The 15784-nt window shown below is 35.9% G+C and overlaps 1 protein-coding gene across 9 annotated transcripts in view; it reads right to left on the bottom strand.

The window, feature by feature from the left end:
- Positions 1-736: 736 nt before the first annotated feature.
- Positions 737-15784, bottom strand: part of Dark (Death-associated APAF1-related killer) — a 56024-nt gene continuing 40976 nt past the window's right edge. For 7 of the 9 annotated variants that reach the window (XM_067771657.1, XM_067771663.1, XM_067771658.1 and 4 more), the window contains 5 exons: positions 13538-14470; positions 11603-11968; positions 11418-11534; positions 4587-4763; positions 737-4507 (listed from right to left, as the gene is read on the bottom strand). In XM_067771657.1, the coding sequence (XP_067627758.1) occupies positions 3800-4507; positions 4587-4763; positions 11418-11534; positions 11603-11968; positions 13538-14470 (2301 nt within the window). In that variant the 3' untranslated portion in view covers positions 737-3799. Of the gene's footprint in view, positions 4508-4586; positions 4764-9956; positions 10192-10935; positions 11099-11417; positions 11535-11602; positions 11969-13537; positions 14471-15784 lie in introns of those variants that run through there. The other 2 variants (XR_010950586.1, XM_067771664.1) reach the window with 2 other exon arrangements.

Raw genomic sequence — 15784 nt, 5'->3', positions numbered from 1 at the left:
AAGGGGGAAGAGTTAACACGCGCCAGTTGCACTTATCGCAACATTCCCACGTATGGCCAGTACACGTGCGCCGAGTCAGCAAATTATATTTCTCACAACATACGGCTGCGCATGGCAACCTAACACCTTAATTCAAGGTCATGGTTAGTGACGGCAACTAACACCTGCAAATTATGGTTCTCACTACATACGGCCGCGCATGGCAACCTAACACCTTAATTCAAGGCCATGGTTAGTGACGGCAATTAACACTCATGCTACGGAACTACTCCAGACGCACAGTCAGCTGAATTCTATTACACATGATTGTGAAATGCACACATACAGCACCTGTGGGAAGAAACCGACTTCAACACTCTCACACAGCGAGCTGTCAACAAGTTACGCAAGAGGCGCGTCGCGGCTTGTTGACTGGCTATATAGGGGAGCAGTTGCGGCAGACCCGGCAGTCGAGTTCGGGACGGATTCGCGTTCACAATAAATTAGTCTTAGTTCTAATTGTGAATTAATTACATTAAAATATACTTGAAGAATACTATTTGAACTTGTGTTGTTTCGTGTTGTTGGTTGGGCGAGTTGGCCCAACAAATTAATTTTTTTTATAACCAAGGACTATAGTCCTTTAACTTATGTATATCCTTTCTTCGAACGCTCTTAAGAACGTTAGTTGAAGTTCACTAAGTTCAAGTTCGTATAATAGCCACAAAGGCCGTAAGGAAGTTAAAGATATTAATGCTTTTCATTTTCATAATTCTTTTAATTATTTTACATAAATTACATACACATACATATTCATAAAATAAATGATTATTCTTAAATATTACGGCTCATATAAAAACAGACATTATTCTCTGCTTAATTGCAAAAAATTTATCGTGTTTAATTTCTGTATAAATTAGCTAAATTAAATATAAAAAATTTAGAATCAATTACAAATTTTAAGAATGAACTGAAAATTGTTTAATTAAGATGCGAAATTCTTCAACTGTTCTTTATAAAATTATTACATATGCACTAATTAACTATTTGCAAAAAAAATTATTAACTAAAACATTTACCAAAATCCAGGTATTACAATATAAAAGTAATATACAAAATTTTTAAACATATCTTTATATATTCAATTTTAAAATATAAAATTACAACAATTTCTATAATTACAAAAAAATGTCTTAAGTAGTACCACCAAAAAAAAAAAACAAAAAAACTTCATCATGGCAGTTATTAAAGAATGAGATACATAATTTCGTTGGTCAAAAGTACTAACACAACTTTATTACACAATTATTCAAGTATACCATACTCGTATGTACATTCGCCATTTTTGCTATGAGCACGAGTTATATGTATGTTATACATATGCCTATGTTACATGAAACCGGGGTATACCTATTAAAGCACCATAGAGAGCTGTACAGTGCAAGACATTATTATAATTTGGCACCCTGTTTTCCTCCATAAAAAGTATGTTTTTAGTGGCATCTACTGAGATACTACATATTGTATGCTTAAAATTCTATGATTGTAAAAAATCTATAAAATACATATTCACGTACATACTACTAGAATATAATATTTGCGTCTTTTGATTCATATTTTGTGACTAAATGGCTAAAAACGTGTTTCTTTTATTAAAAAAAAAAATACAGCGGTTTTGCTTTATTGCTGCTCTGTTTTTGTTTTCTTGTAGTTTTTGTTGTTTTGTTGTATTTTTCTTAAATATTTGTTTTTTTTATTGTTTTGTTGTACGGGTTTTTGTACTTATATTATGTTATAATTTTTTGTGTTAGTTATAACTATAGTTGTTGTTATTTGCGTATTTGTTGTTACTGTAGTTGTTCTTATTATTTTTGTAGTTTGTTTTTTCCTAGTTTTCTTTGTGCATTCGTTGTTGTTGTTTTGTAGTTGTTTTTTTTCCTTTGTTGCTGTTGTTTTCGTTATTGTTGATTTCTCATATTTGTGAAGCAGAGGCACCGCTCTGTGAGCTTTTTAAGTAATCTTCTTCCCCTGTCTTACTTTACCAATTGTCTGCCTCCCATTTTATTTCCTGCTATTTCTTCTCTCTTTAATCTCTCTCTCTTCTCTTGCTTCATTTATCTCTTCTCTCCCTTGCTACAAAGTCCTCACTTGCTTCCAACCAATCCAAAAATCTTTCTTAGTTATTGCCGTCTTCCTTCTCTAAAATTGTATTATCTTTTTCTTTAATTTATAAATGGATTTACGTTACCTCCCTCTTTCACAGCCCTATTGTCAATATCACGTTTAAACTCTCTCAAAGCCTTGCACCTTGAAACACTTTTTTTCGCTCTTTTATTTTCTGTATAGTCGGATATCGCGCTTCTCGTTTGCTATAGCACCTCGTTTCTCCATCTCTTCACACATCTCCTATCTCCGTCGCTCTCGTTTATCATGTCTATCTTGATTGTCGTTGTTGTTGTTATAGCGAAGGCCTTGGGGAGTGTTATCGAGTTGATGGTCCTTTGCGGTACCAGGCCCGATCATCTCGGAAACAATTTGTTATGACCACATGCGACCTTCTAGGCCATCCCGCCCTCCCACCCGCTAGATCCATGAGGAGTTCGGGGTCGCCAGAGCCTCGGCTGTTAATGAAACAGGATTCGCCACGGATAGGTGACAATTGGGTTTGGAGAAGCTACGTATTGCACTGGCAACCTGAAAGGTCTGCGCTACACAAACCCCTTGAATCCGGTATTTTAGTCGCCTCTTACCTACCCCGGGTATATTCTAACCCCCTAACTCGCTGGGGTACCTATCTTGCCTCGTTTCTGCCTTTTAAATCACCTTGCCTATTCTCTGCTTTTCTCCTATCCGCGGCTATCTTCCTTTGTAAAACAAAACGATTTTTTTGCGCCTTTTCGCGTTCGGACTATTTTTCGTCACATATTGTCTCTTCCTCTCATTTATACTCTCCCTCTTCTTCTTCGCCTTTATCTTAGGCTTTTGGTATTTTTATTGTTCTTTTCCTTTCTTTTGTAGCTATTTTTATTACTTTTTTATCTAGCGCCTCAAATATTTATCAGTCAGCGATATTTCAATGCATCGCTTTAAGCACCAATCACTACCATTTTTCAAAATTTCTCTAGATATTTTTTATGACTACTCTCTGCCACACTCTCTTTTTTTTTCTTTCTTTCCCTATATGCTTGTCTAGCTACATACGTTTCGTTTTCTCTCTATACTCTCACTATATTCTCTACAAAAATCTATTCCTTTTTTGGTAGAAGCCTTAGAGCACTTTCTGCGCTTTAAGACCGCTGAGGCCAACAAATGATTTATAGCCTGTTTTAATAGACCTTCAAATACTGTTACAAGAACAATGTCAACAACAACAACAACAACAACAACAACAACAACAATGGACTTCTTTAACTATTCTTGTTCTCTTTTTGTTCGTAGCTTAATTCCCTTTTTTGTTGTTTATTGGAAACATTGGTAATTTTTGTTCTCTTGATAACTTTTTGTTCTTTGCTTATACTGCTGTTCTAGTGCATTTTAAATTTCTAAAAAAAACATTGTCATTTCTTTGTTACTAAATTTGTCATTCTTAATCTCTCATTTACTTTGCGCTTTTGCTCGCACGATCACCTTACCTTAAATCTTCCGATTATAATCAATAAACGGTTGCAACAACATCGCAATGAAATATACAAAAATATAACAAGAAATACAAAAGTCGATACGATACTGCAGCACGTTCTATATTTAGCTTGACTTTTTTCCTAAACGCTTTTTGCGTACGCATCTTTCGCCTACGTATTACTCTTCTTTCATTATCGAGTCAAGTGACCACATCCATACCGCCTTCACCATATTCCGTTTCATCAATACTCAACTCCGCTTTATATGGCATAGGCATTGTAAAGTTTTTGTGTAGCGGCGATGCCAATGCCATTGGCTGTGGCACGCTATAATCACGCAATGTTAACACATAATAACCACCACCATTATCGATGGTTTGAAATTGTGTAAAGGCATCATTGGCAAAAAATTGTTGCGCCTCACTACCATTAAATTTGATACACGATAATAGTTCACAGTGCGTATCAGGTCCACGTTTCGTTTTCCAAATTTCATCAGCACCACAACGCCTACCGGTGATAGACATATCACAAATACCATCAAGCACCGGTGTTAAATCAGCTGCGGGACGTGTATCTTTATGTGGCAGTAAAGAAACTTCTTCAAAAATATGTGTTGGTATATTACGTTCAACGCTAGCATCGACTGTTTCATCTTCACTACTGCTCTCTGTACTTTCGGCTGAGTAAAAACGTGAATTGTGTTTACGTGAAGGTGTTTTTGCTGCTGCAAGCGTATTATTCAATTTACATGCTGCCATTTGCATACTCCACCAACACATTTGTTCGGCGCAACTCACCAACACGTAGGCGTTGGGTGAGAAGCGCATGGCATTTATGGGACGATGATGACCATTGAGACGATAAAGAAACTCGACGCTTCTAACCGCCAATTGGCATTCGTAAACCTATTTTAAATAAAAGTAAAATTATCAGTGAACGCATGGATTCCGAATATAGCATACAAACAGTTCCTTGGCTACTTACATCAATGCTAACGTCAATATCGCCATTCGTTTCATACTCATAGCAGGCCACGGCGAATAAGCTCGCATCGCGCGAAACTGCAACACAGCTGACTTTTTTTTGCGAGGAGATATCAGGAGTGCCGTAGTGTACTATCTTGGGCTGTATTGGTCCCAGCGATTCAGCCAGATCGAAAACCTTTTAAAAATAAAATACGTTTTTAAAAAGGAAAGCGAAAAAGTATCTGCGAATTTGAGTTTTTTTACAGCCGTTAAATAAGCACATTGATTTTGAAATTAGTAATCATGATCAAAAAAATATGTCATTAGCTGTAGGCTTGATTTGGAAAGCCTTTAAAATACATGTGTTCTTCCGACACTTTGTGCTAAGTAAAATGTAAGTAAAGATTGCAAGGATAACCTAAAAATCGTGAAAATTTCATAAAAATGAAGAAAACGCAAAGAATTACAAACATATTCCACAAAAAATAAGTCTCCTAGTCATAACGTATACAAAGCAATGAATAAAATCTACAAAAAGTTATTAAATTCACCAACTCAAATATTTTTAGGTTATGGATATGGCGAGAAACCAAACACCAATTGGTTGGTTATGGTATGGTTATGGCGCTAGCGTTCGATCTGCTGTTTTATCTGGTTATGGTGTTATGGTTATAAGTCACCATTAATTGGCCCTTAAGGCACTATTAATCGATCACATTGGATATGGTTATGGATATGGGTATTGTTACGACTATGGCGTTATTGTTAAGGAGGTTTAATTGGCCCTTTAAGGGTAGTAGATAAGTAAAAAGGGAACATTTTCATCCAATTGTCGAATCGGCTGAATTCCAAAAGGCAAAGGTACTACTTCTACTTGTAGCGCTCAGGCATGTACTCGCAGTCGTTTTTTGTATACATCTAGGTTACGTGAAGATGGGATTCATCCAATTTAGGTATATACTTCAAGCGTGAATTTGACACACATATTTTTTTTTTGTAATATCTGAAAGGCTGAGCCGGTAAACGAAAAACCCATTCTTCAAAATTTTTCACATTTCGAAAAATACATACATATACAGAAAACGTTTGTATTCTTCCAATCGACGAATAAAATCTTGTATAAAAGTATCATACAATCAACGTATATTATTTGAGGACACAATATGCCTGTAAGATGAGGTTTTTCTACATCATTTAACTTAAATTAATAATAAATAGCAATAGCTCGTTGTGTCGATGTTCGATGAATAATATTATATTTTTAAATACACCATAAGCAAATCTAATTTTGGGCGCGAAATCGTGTACCGTTGGGCGCTGATTTTTATGTAATTATCTAAAAGGAACAAATACTCATACAAAGGACGTATGCTTTATTCGCATATTATTTAAGGTCAAAACAAAAGGTTGAGGTTAGCATCGTTCGTGATCATCAAATAGAAGAATAAAAGGCCTAGATACATTTCCTGGAATTTTTCATAGATATAATTGTTGCGTTAAAGTTTTTATTGCTAGTAAGAGAAAGAAAAGTAATTCATTTTGACATTTGTTCTTAGGATCTATGAGTATATATCTATATTACAGGGTTGTGCATGAGTATCTAAAAGTGAATTAGAGTGTCGTTCCTTTACAACAATAATAGAAACTATTCTTCTAATCGAGGAATAAAATCGATTCTAAAAGGCGCTTACTTTTAAGTATTTAGACGTTCTGAAAGCTAAAGCACGTATCGATCAGATTAATGAATAAAATACGAGAACATATTTGACCTCTTAATTCAGATTTTATTATAAAGTAATCATAGTTCAATAACTTCCGAAGATCCTGAGTTCACGCCACGGGCAAACTAACGTCAAAATTTTAGAAACAAGTTTTTTCAATTACAAGAAAACTTTTCTAAGCGGGTGGTCCCGCGGCAGTATTTGGCAAGCACTCCGAGTGTATTTCTGCCATGAAAAGCTTTCACTGAAAACTCATCTGCCTTGCAGATGCCGTTCGGAGTCGGCATAAAATATTTAGGTACCATCCCGCTAATTTGTAGGAAAAATTAAAAGAAGCACGACGCGCCTTATATTTATTTTTATACCCGCTGTGCTTGTACACAGGGTATTATAACTTTGATTGGATAGCGGTTGGTTGTACAGGTATAAAGGAATCGAGATAGATATAGACTTTCATGTATCAAAATCATCAGTATCGAAAAAAATGATAACCACGCCCACTTTTTATATATATAAAATTTTTGAAAACACAAAAAAACTTATAATTTAGTAAATAATACACCTAGAATGTTGAAATTTGACATGTGGACTGATATTGAGACTCTTGATAAAAATTTGGAAACCTTTTTTAAAATGGGCATGGCACCGCCCACTTGTGATAAAATCAATTTTACAAATATTATTAATCATAAATCAAAAATGGTTAAACCTATCGTAACAAAATTCGGCAGAGAAGTTGTCTTTACTATAAGGAATGCTTTGAAGAAAAATTAACGAAATCGGTTAAGGACCACGCCTACTTTTATATAAAAGATTTTTAAAAGGGTCGGGGACAAATCAAATAAGCTATATCTTTGCAAAAAAGAGCTTTATATCAATGGTACTTCATTTTCCAAGTGGATTTATATTTGAGCTCTGCCGCTAATGCCAACACCATACGAATTGTAGCGTAACGTACTACCGGAGAAAATGTCTCAGTGTAATTTACACCGAATTGTTGTATACAGCCCTTTGCGACTAAACGCGCCTTAAAGCGTTCAACGCCACCATTTTTGTCGTTCTTTACGGTGAAAACCCATTTACACCCGATTGCCTTTTCGCTAGTTGGTAAGTCAACTAACTGCCACGTTTGGTTTCGCACCAAATCATCATATTCGCCTTTCATCGCCTTTGCCCACTCTTCCTTAAGCTCGCAGCTTTCAGCTTCTTTCACCGTTTGAGGAATTTCAATTTCGCACGCACTTTGCATCATATTTACCGAATTATATACTTTTCGTGGGCGCCCAGGCTTTCCACTACGTACGAACTTCGGCCTACCTCAACCAATTTGCGCAGGAGATTCTTCCTCCTTGGTCGGAGATTCACAAAAACTGTCTTGGTAGTCGCTGTCTGAATCAGAGGACGTTTTCGCCTCTTCAAACAAATCGTCTCTGTCATTTGCTTCATCTTCACTCAATACTTTAGATGATTTAGCTTTAGTAATGTGTTCACGATTTTCAGTGGATAAGAGGTCAGCAAAATCTACTAATTCATTTTTATTCATCGATAAAAACTTTACATCGCGTTTTTCTACTATCATGCGCTGTTCTGAATCATATAAGCGATACGCTTTCGACGTTAGTGAATAACCTACCATAACGTACTTCTTTCCTTTAGGCTTGAATTTACTTTTGTTCACTTGATTCAACGCAACTGCTTCTGAGCCGAACACTCTTAAGAAATTTACAGCTGGATTTCACTCAGACCAAGCCTCGTAAGGCGTCATATTATTTAATGCCTTTGTAGGCGATCTGTTTCGCAGAAATACTGCCGTATTAACTGCCTCTGCCCATAAACACTCGCGAAGCCCACTCGTGAAGCCCACTCTGAAGCAACATGGTACGTGCCATCTCAACTATGGTACGGTTAGCCCTCTCAGCGACCCCGTTCTGCTGCGGCGTATACGGCACTGTCAGCTGCCGTTTTATGCCACACTCATTTAAATATTTATCAAACTCTTTATTTACGAACTCACGTCAATTATCGCTTCGAATTACTTTAATTCTTTTTCCAGTCTGGCGCTCTACCAAATTTGCAAACATTTTAAATTTTTCTAAGACTTCTTCTTTAGACTTAAGAAAATAAACAAACATGCGCCTGGATTTATCGTCTATGAAATTTAAGAAATAACGCGCACCACCAAGGGATTTTGTACGAAATGGGCCACACACATCTGTGTGCACTAATTCTAAAATTTCTCTTGCTCGGTTTTCCGTACTCTTCGGAAAAGGCTTTACGTTTATTTTGCACCGTGCACATATTTCGCACTCAATGTAAACTACCGTAGTTCAAATGTCCATATCGCTCGTGCCACGAAATTGCTTTCTCATCTGAAGAATAAAAACATTTGTTGCTATTTCTTTTGCTATTGCTTTTGCTACTGCATCGAAATACAAAAAGTTTGTTTACCTTCATGGCGCTCAACACTATTTCATTTTTGCTAATTATTTTTGCGCTATGTTTATCAAACATTACTTGTAGACCATTTTCTACAGATGTAGCGACGGATATAAAATTACTGCCCATATTTGGCACAAACAAAACATTGTGTAGAATAATATCACTCTCTTGATATCTAATTCGCACTTCACCCATACCTTCTGCGTAAATGAAATTGTCTCCCGCTAGACTAATTTTCTCTTTGTGTTGTTTGAGTGAAATAAACAAATTTTTGTTGCACCACATATGCGCTGTCGCGCCGCTGTCAAGAAGCCAAGTCGAGGTATCAAACGCACTAGCTTCTGCTGCTGCTAACATCGTAAATGAATGCTCATTTCTCTTCGTTGCTCTCTGATCGTTCTTATTGGATTTCAAGTTGCAGTTTGCAGCGTAATGACCGCGCTGCCCACACTTATAGCATTTGACATTTTGCATATTTCTATTTCTCTTATACGTTGAAGGGGGACCTTCATTCTTTGACAACAAAGCAAAGGCTTGCGATTCCACTCCGGATTCAGCTGAACCGCGGTTTGTCTGTTTCTTTCGCTCGAACTCTTCTAGAAGTTTGACCTTCAAATTGGTCAATGTCGGCAACGTGTCTCTTGTCTCCATCGCAACAACAAAATGTTCGTACTGCTTTGGTAGACTTGACAGTAGAATTATTGTAACTAATTCGTCTTTAATTTCAATTCCGGCTTCGGTTAACTTTTCTACAACGCAAGTAAAGTCCTTTAAATATTTAGACATATTTTCGCTGTCACTTAGCTTCATACCGAGAAGCTTCTTATATAGCGACACCTTGTGTACAGGTCCACTTGGCTGATGCAAATTTTCTAGAGCCTTCCACGCTTCAGTTGATGTTTTGCATTGCTTTATGTGGTTGAGTTGCGACGCTTTTACACTAAGAGTAATTGTGGCCAAAGCCTTTTCATCAAGCGCTTCCCACTCGAATGCATCATTTTCAGGCTTTACAACTTTTTCACTCACTATGTGCCATAGTCCGGCATGTATTAGGACACTTTTCATTTGCACCCGCCATGAGTCAAAATTCTTTTCATCGAGCTTCTCAATTTGATATAGCGAGTTCATTTCTGCCTATACCTTTCTTTAAAACGCGACACACCCGTTTTAATTTATTTATAAACGTCTTAATTACTTTCGCGTACCGTGTCCTGGGCCCATAACCAATGTTGGGGATAGGTCCTTGGAGCGTAATTAATAAAACACGTTTTATTATAATTGAGTTTATTGAAAGACTAAAAGAATATTGTGCATAAGAAATACAATACATCAAAGGAGTAATAAGATGTAGAGTTGCATTTAAAGGTACGATCTATTCGTGTTGTAATCCTGAACCGGTTACTTTTCAACAATTTTCTTTTGTGAAACTTTTTTTTCGAATGACTTTGCTATGCTTTCGTGTGTCTGAAAATATTAATAAGTGAAATATTGCAGACACTTCTAACCCAAAACTATTGATCTAATGTTTTGCTGAAATTTGTGTAATTTTCGTAATTTTGGACATGATTTTTCTATGTTTTTGAATATGAATAGATATTAATGTATGCGTGATCAATTTTTGCGCACATATAAAATCTTGTTATTGTTTACATTTAAATTACATATATGTATATCAAATTCAGAATATAAATTTTTGTTGTTAGTAACATTTGTTAAGTATTCTTTTAGGATCTTAAAGTATATGTCACCTGGAATCATGAAACGACCCTGTTGTGCGAAAATACCGTTGTTCACTTTTTGATTGATTCTTATAGGAAATTTAACGCTCAATGGAACAAACCGCAGTTTTCTATCTTTCTTGGTTTTTTCAGAAATCACATTTAAAGCCAAATCGGACCACAAATACGATTTTTTTAAATATTTTGATCCATGCGTCATCTATCGGATATTTTTATTCTTATTATTGCATTATCATCGGGTTCTGAACTATATTCCAAGTTTCAAGCTTGTAGCTTATCGGGAAGATACTAAAATTTTAATTACAAAATTCGTTCACAACGGCCGGCCGCCACACAGAGTCAAGCTAAACAAAAACTTCAAACGCGTTTTTCTCGAAAACTTGTTTTCGCACAATAGGGTCGTTTCATGATTCCAGGTCACATATGATAAAATTAGCAGAACAGAAATATAAGTTTGTGTTATAATTACTGTAGAATTGTAGTTTTTTCCCTTATTCAAAACTGCAAACGGCGATAGAGATAGAATATAAAAGAAAGTTAGCCGCCACTTGTTAAAGAGTCCAAGTAGAGAAATCCAAACGGTGAAATATGCCAAAGCTTCACCGTATTTCCATTACAAGCCCAAGAAATAGCTGTAAAGCATTATACATAAAATTTTGTTGGTCAATAGAAGTCTTTATGTTAATAGCTAATTTGGATTCGTAGGAAGTCGTATAGATGAATGATGCACAAAATCGGCAGAGCTTACAATAGGAGCGAGGTGAATTAGTATTGAGCAACTTATTTAGAGTACAAACTAGAACTGAAGCTAAGTAGATATATGAAGCCTGTTGCTTGACCGGCTACCATTCGCGCAGCTTTGCTAGATTGCAGTATTAAGTTATCATTGTACAAACTACGTCACATTCAGCTTACTCTTTAAACTAAAAAATCTTCTTGGCAAATACTCACCTCTATTCTATAATTCGCTGAGACAATTAAAAGCTGCTTATTTTGTAGATCGCAATCACCTATCAATGTGGCACGTTTCGGTTCATATTTGTACAATACAGCAGAATCATCCAAAATCTAAAAAAAATTAATTATAATATTGAAATTATATAACATACATATAGGTTTACACCAGCATAACATACCCAAAATGCACGACTTTCAAAAACAATCAAAATGTGCGCAGGTGCCAAACAAAAACAGCGTTTAATTTTACCACAGTTCAATTGAAGTTGTTGTTGTTGCTGCTGTTCAACATTACTACTAAAATATTTGAATATCACCAGCTCATTAGCGCTAGCAGCAATAAGCGTTTGCATATCGAGTAGCTGTAAAAATTCGATTGCTTCATCTTTAAAAGCGGCAGTGATAAGTGGCGCTGGGGCAGTTAAATCAAAAAGTTGGCCATTGGAACAGCCAACAACAGCTTGTATACCGCAAAGCGTAATGGCAGTAATGGTATATGGCAGTTGCATTAATTTACTATGACCATTTGTATCGATTTTATGTAGCTGCAAATTAAAGAGAAATGTTAATGTGCACTGAAAGAAATGGTGCTAGTAAAATCAACAAATCGGTTCTGTTGTTCGTGACTTAATGGAGATTCGGTGAAATTGATCGAATTGTGGTTAATTCGACCGAGTTCTTTGTCAAGCAAACAAATTAGTTTAGTCATTTCAACAGAAGAGAAATTGTCGCTCTTAAGTTAACAAAATTTTGTAAAATTGACAGGCGGCGATCAACTGTCAATAGATGAGCAAATTTCAAAGAGAATTTTACGCTCACTGCGCTTTGTACTTAAGACGATGGTGCCACTTGTTAAAAAAGACACCAAAATAAGAAAACCATCAAATCGAAAAAACACACAAAATGGGAAAACAACAAAAAACTAGTTTTTCGGTTATCAATACAAAACGAAAACCCCCTTTTTTGAATTTACTGTACAATTTTGCAACTTCTCGTCCAAGCGAAATGCAAAATTGCGCCCTCTTGTTGCAAAAGTTTTGTTTGAACGAACAGGATTTTTCCAAAATCCATTTTGTTCAAGTTTTTACGAATTTGTAATCACGCGAACGAATCTAATAAGATAATAAAAAACAACCTTTTTTAATGTTAATGTTTCCGACAACATAAAAGTTTGAGTTGTTTTGGAATCGTTTGAACTTAAAGTGTTACGAAAATTAACTTGCCGAATTACATGTAAAGTTACTCCAGTGGTGAATTACTTTCCTGAGATTTGATTTTTTACTTTTCCTAAACTTACAAGTTCTTTTTTTAAAATGTTAAGTCAAACATTTATACTACAAGTTTGGTTCGAAACAATCAAGTGTGGAAACTACATGCGAGAGAAGAAATTGAGAATGAGCTGAGCTGCAACTGAAAGAATTGAGAATCAGTTTTGTGACTACTATTTTCATTTCTATATTCATATGTATGTATGTTTAGCAAGCATGCGTATTTATGAATTCACATATTTACGTATTTATATGGCGGCCGCCGTAGTGTGATGGTAGCTTGCTCCGTGTACCACACCGAAGACCCTGGGTTCTCACCCCGGGCAAAGCAACATCAAAATTTTAGAAACAAGCTTTTTCAATTAGAATAAAAATTTTCTAAGCGGGGTCGCCCCTCGGCAGTGTTCGGCAAGCACTCCGAGTGGATATCTGCCATTAAATGCTCTCAGTGAAAACTCATATGTCTTGCAGATGCCGTTCGGAGTCGGCATAAAACAAGTAAATCCCGTCCCGCCAATTTGTAAGAAAAATTAAAAAGGAGGACGACGTAAATTGGAAGAGAAGTTCGGCCTAAAATCACTTCGGAGGTTATCGCGCCTTAAATTTATTTATTTATATGGCAACATAGGTACTTTCATACAAAGCTGTCGCAACAACTTTTTTTGTTCATTTGACTACTAAAACGGTCAATTAGGAATCTACGCGGTTGATTCAACATCTTGTTGCGATGGATAAAAATTGACAGAAATTTCGGTTGAATTGACCCGTATTTCGGTTGATTTTATCAGTATTTTTCTTTCAGTGTGAGATAACACGTGAACACTTATGACGCGCGTTTGAGCTTACCTGATTTTGTGAGTCCACCGCCAAAAGCGTTGACTCTTCTGCACTTACATATTGTGCTGCAAATAATTTGCCACCTTTTAACCAAACATCTGGTGCCATATGCAAATCAATCATATCTACGTTACGATCATGTTGTTGACGTGATGATTGTGTACGATGTGACCATTCAAGCAATGTGCCACCGCTAGCATCAACGCGTAATGCAAATAAATTCAAATGTTTACGTTCACGCGCACCACACGCCACCATATATTTATATTTAATATTATCAAGCGCATGTACATCAACACAAATAATTTCTTCATTTACATTTGTTGTTAGCACTCTTGTGCGTGTTTCAATATCGAAAATTATTAGCCCACTATTTGTGCCCAAAACTAATTGTTTACGTCCATTTATATGTAATAGTTTGGCGCAATTGATAACATTCAATTTCTCTTCAGCGCTCAAATCTGTTTCGTGTAGCAAATACTCAACGGGACAAGTTTGATTTATAGATTTACTTGTGAAACGTACAATGCAGCGCCGACAAATCAATAATTGTTCATTTCGTGATAGTTCAATGGCTTCGATGAAATGCTTGAATGGTTCAAGGCCACGTGGATGTGAATAATCTCTTGCTTCGAAAATTCGTACATCGCCTGCGCTCGTGCCTACAATATAATTACGATGGAAGACAAGGCGTACAATGCTGATATTTTGCATATCTGTTTTTAGCGGCGGTATTGATGCAGACTCAAAGGTTTTCGTTTCACTCTTCCATTGTATATGATTAATTTCACCAGTCTTATGCGCCATATATAAAATGGGTAATTTGCCATTAACGCTGCTGCATGATAAATCGAAGGCGGAAATAGGTTTGAATGAATAGATGCGTGGTATGACGTTGCTACATTCGATTTCTTTCTGCTGCGGCCGTACAAATGTGTCAGACTAAGGTGAAAATTGTGAAGAAAATATATTATTACATATATATAGCATTGTGGCGAATTTTAGCATCACTACGCTGTTAGTAAATAAAGGCACAACAACAATAAAGCAAGCTGCCACTCTCATGTACATGAATACATGAATTTAATCCATTTACACACGTACATAAAAGGTGACGAAGAATAACTCACGAACACACACATGTTGTCAGATAGTTGCTCAGATATACACACGTATATATGTAGTTCAGTTACCAAGCAGGAGATACAGCAGTTCTAGAAGGCGAAACCTTTAAACTTTAGTAGAAATATGCGATTGAAGCAGCGGAGGGAATAAAAACAGCGCAAGCTGAGTAGTCAGCAGTTAGTTTGATTTAAACACGCTATCAGTTGCGAAGTGAAGTATAATTGTGAAGTATAATTGTACTAGTCCTAAAGAATCAAATAAAGACCATTTTGCAATACAGAATAACAGAATAGCAAAACAGTTCAGCGATTCGAACGTTAGCAGAAGGTTTCAAATAAGAGGAATTTCCCAAACTTCGTAACAGTATATATATATATATGGTATAATTCATTGCATTTTTATACTCAGCGTGCTTTGCACACAGAGTATATTAACTTTGATTGGATAATGTTTGGTTGTACAGGTATACAGTAATAGAGATAGATATAGACTTCCATATATCAAAATCATCAGTATCGAAAAAGCATTTGATTGAGCCATGTCCGTCCGCCCGTTAGCACGATAACTTGAGTAAATATTGAGATATCTTCACCAAATTTGGTACACTAGCTTATCTGGACCCAGAATGGATTGGTATTGAAAATGAATGAAATCGGCTGATAACCACGCCCACCTTTTATATATATAAAATTTTGGAAAACACAAAAAACCTGATGATTTGCAAATAATACACCTAGAATGTTGAATTTGATATTGAGACTCTTGACAAAAATTTTAAAAAAATTTTAAAATGGGCGTGGCACCGCCCACTTGTGATAAAATCAATTTTACAAATATTACTAATCATAAATCAAAAATCGTTAAACCTATCGTAATAAAAATCGGCAGAGACTCAGTTCCAGGGTCTCTGGATCCAAACATACATATGTATTAAGGAAAAAAGGGATGTCATCAAACAACGCAGCTTACAGACATATATATATATTATTTATTTCATTTCCCAAGTGGATTTATAACAAAAACCGCAAATTTAAAAAATGGGCGTGGAACCGCCCTTTTTATGACTAAGCAATTTTCTATGTTTCGGGAGCCATAAATCGAAGAAAAATTAACGGATCATAATAAAATTGG

This window comes from Eurosta solidaginis, chromosome 3 (assembly GCF_040869045.1).
Source record: "Eurosta solidaginis isolate ZX-2024a chromosome 3, ASM4086904v1, whole genome shotgun sequence".
NCBI lineage: Eukaryota > Metazoa > Arthropoda > Insecta > Diptera > Tephritidae > Eurosta > Eurosta solidaginis.
This window is presented reverse-complemented; position numbering and strand designations above follow the sequence as displayed.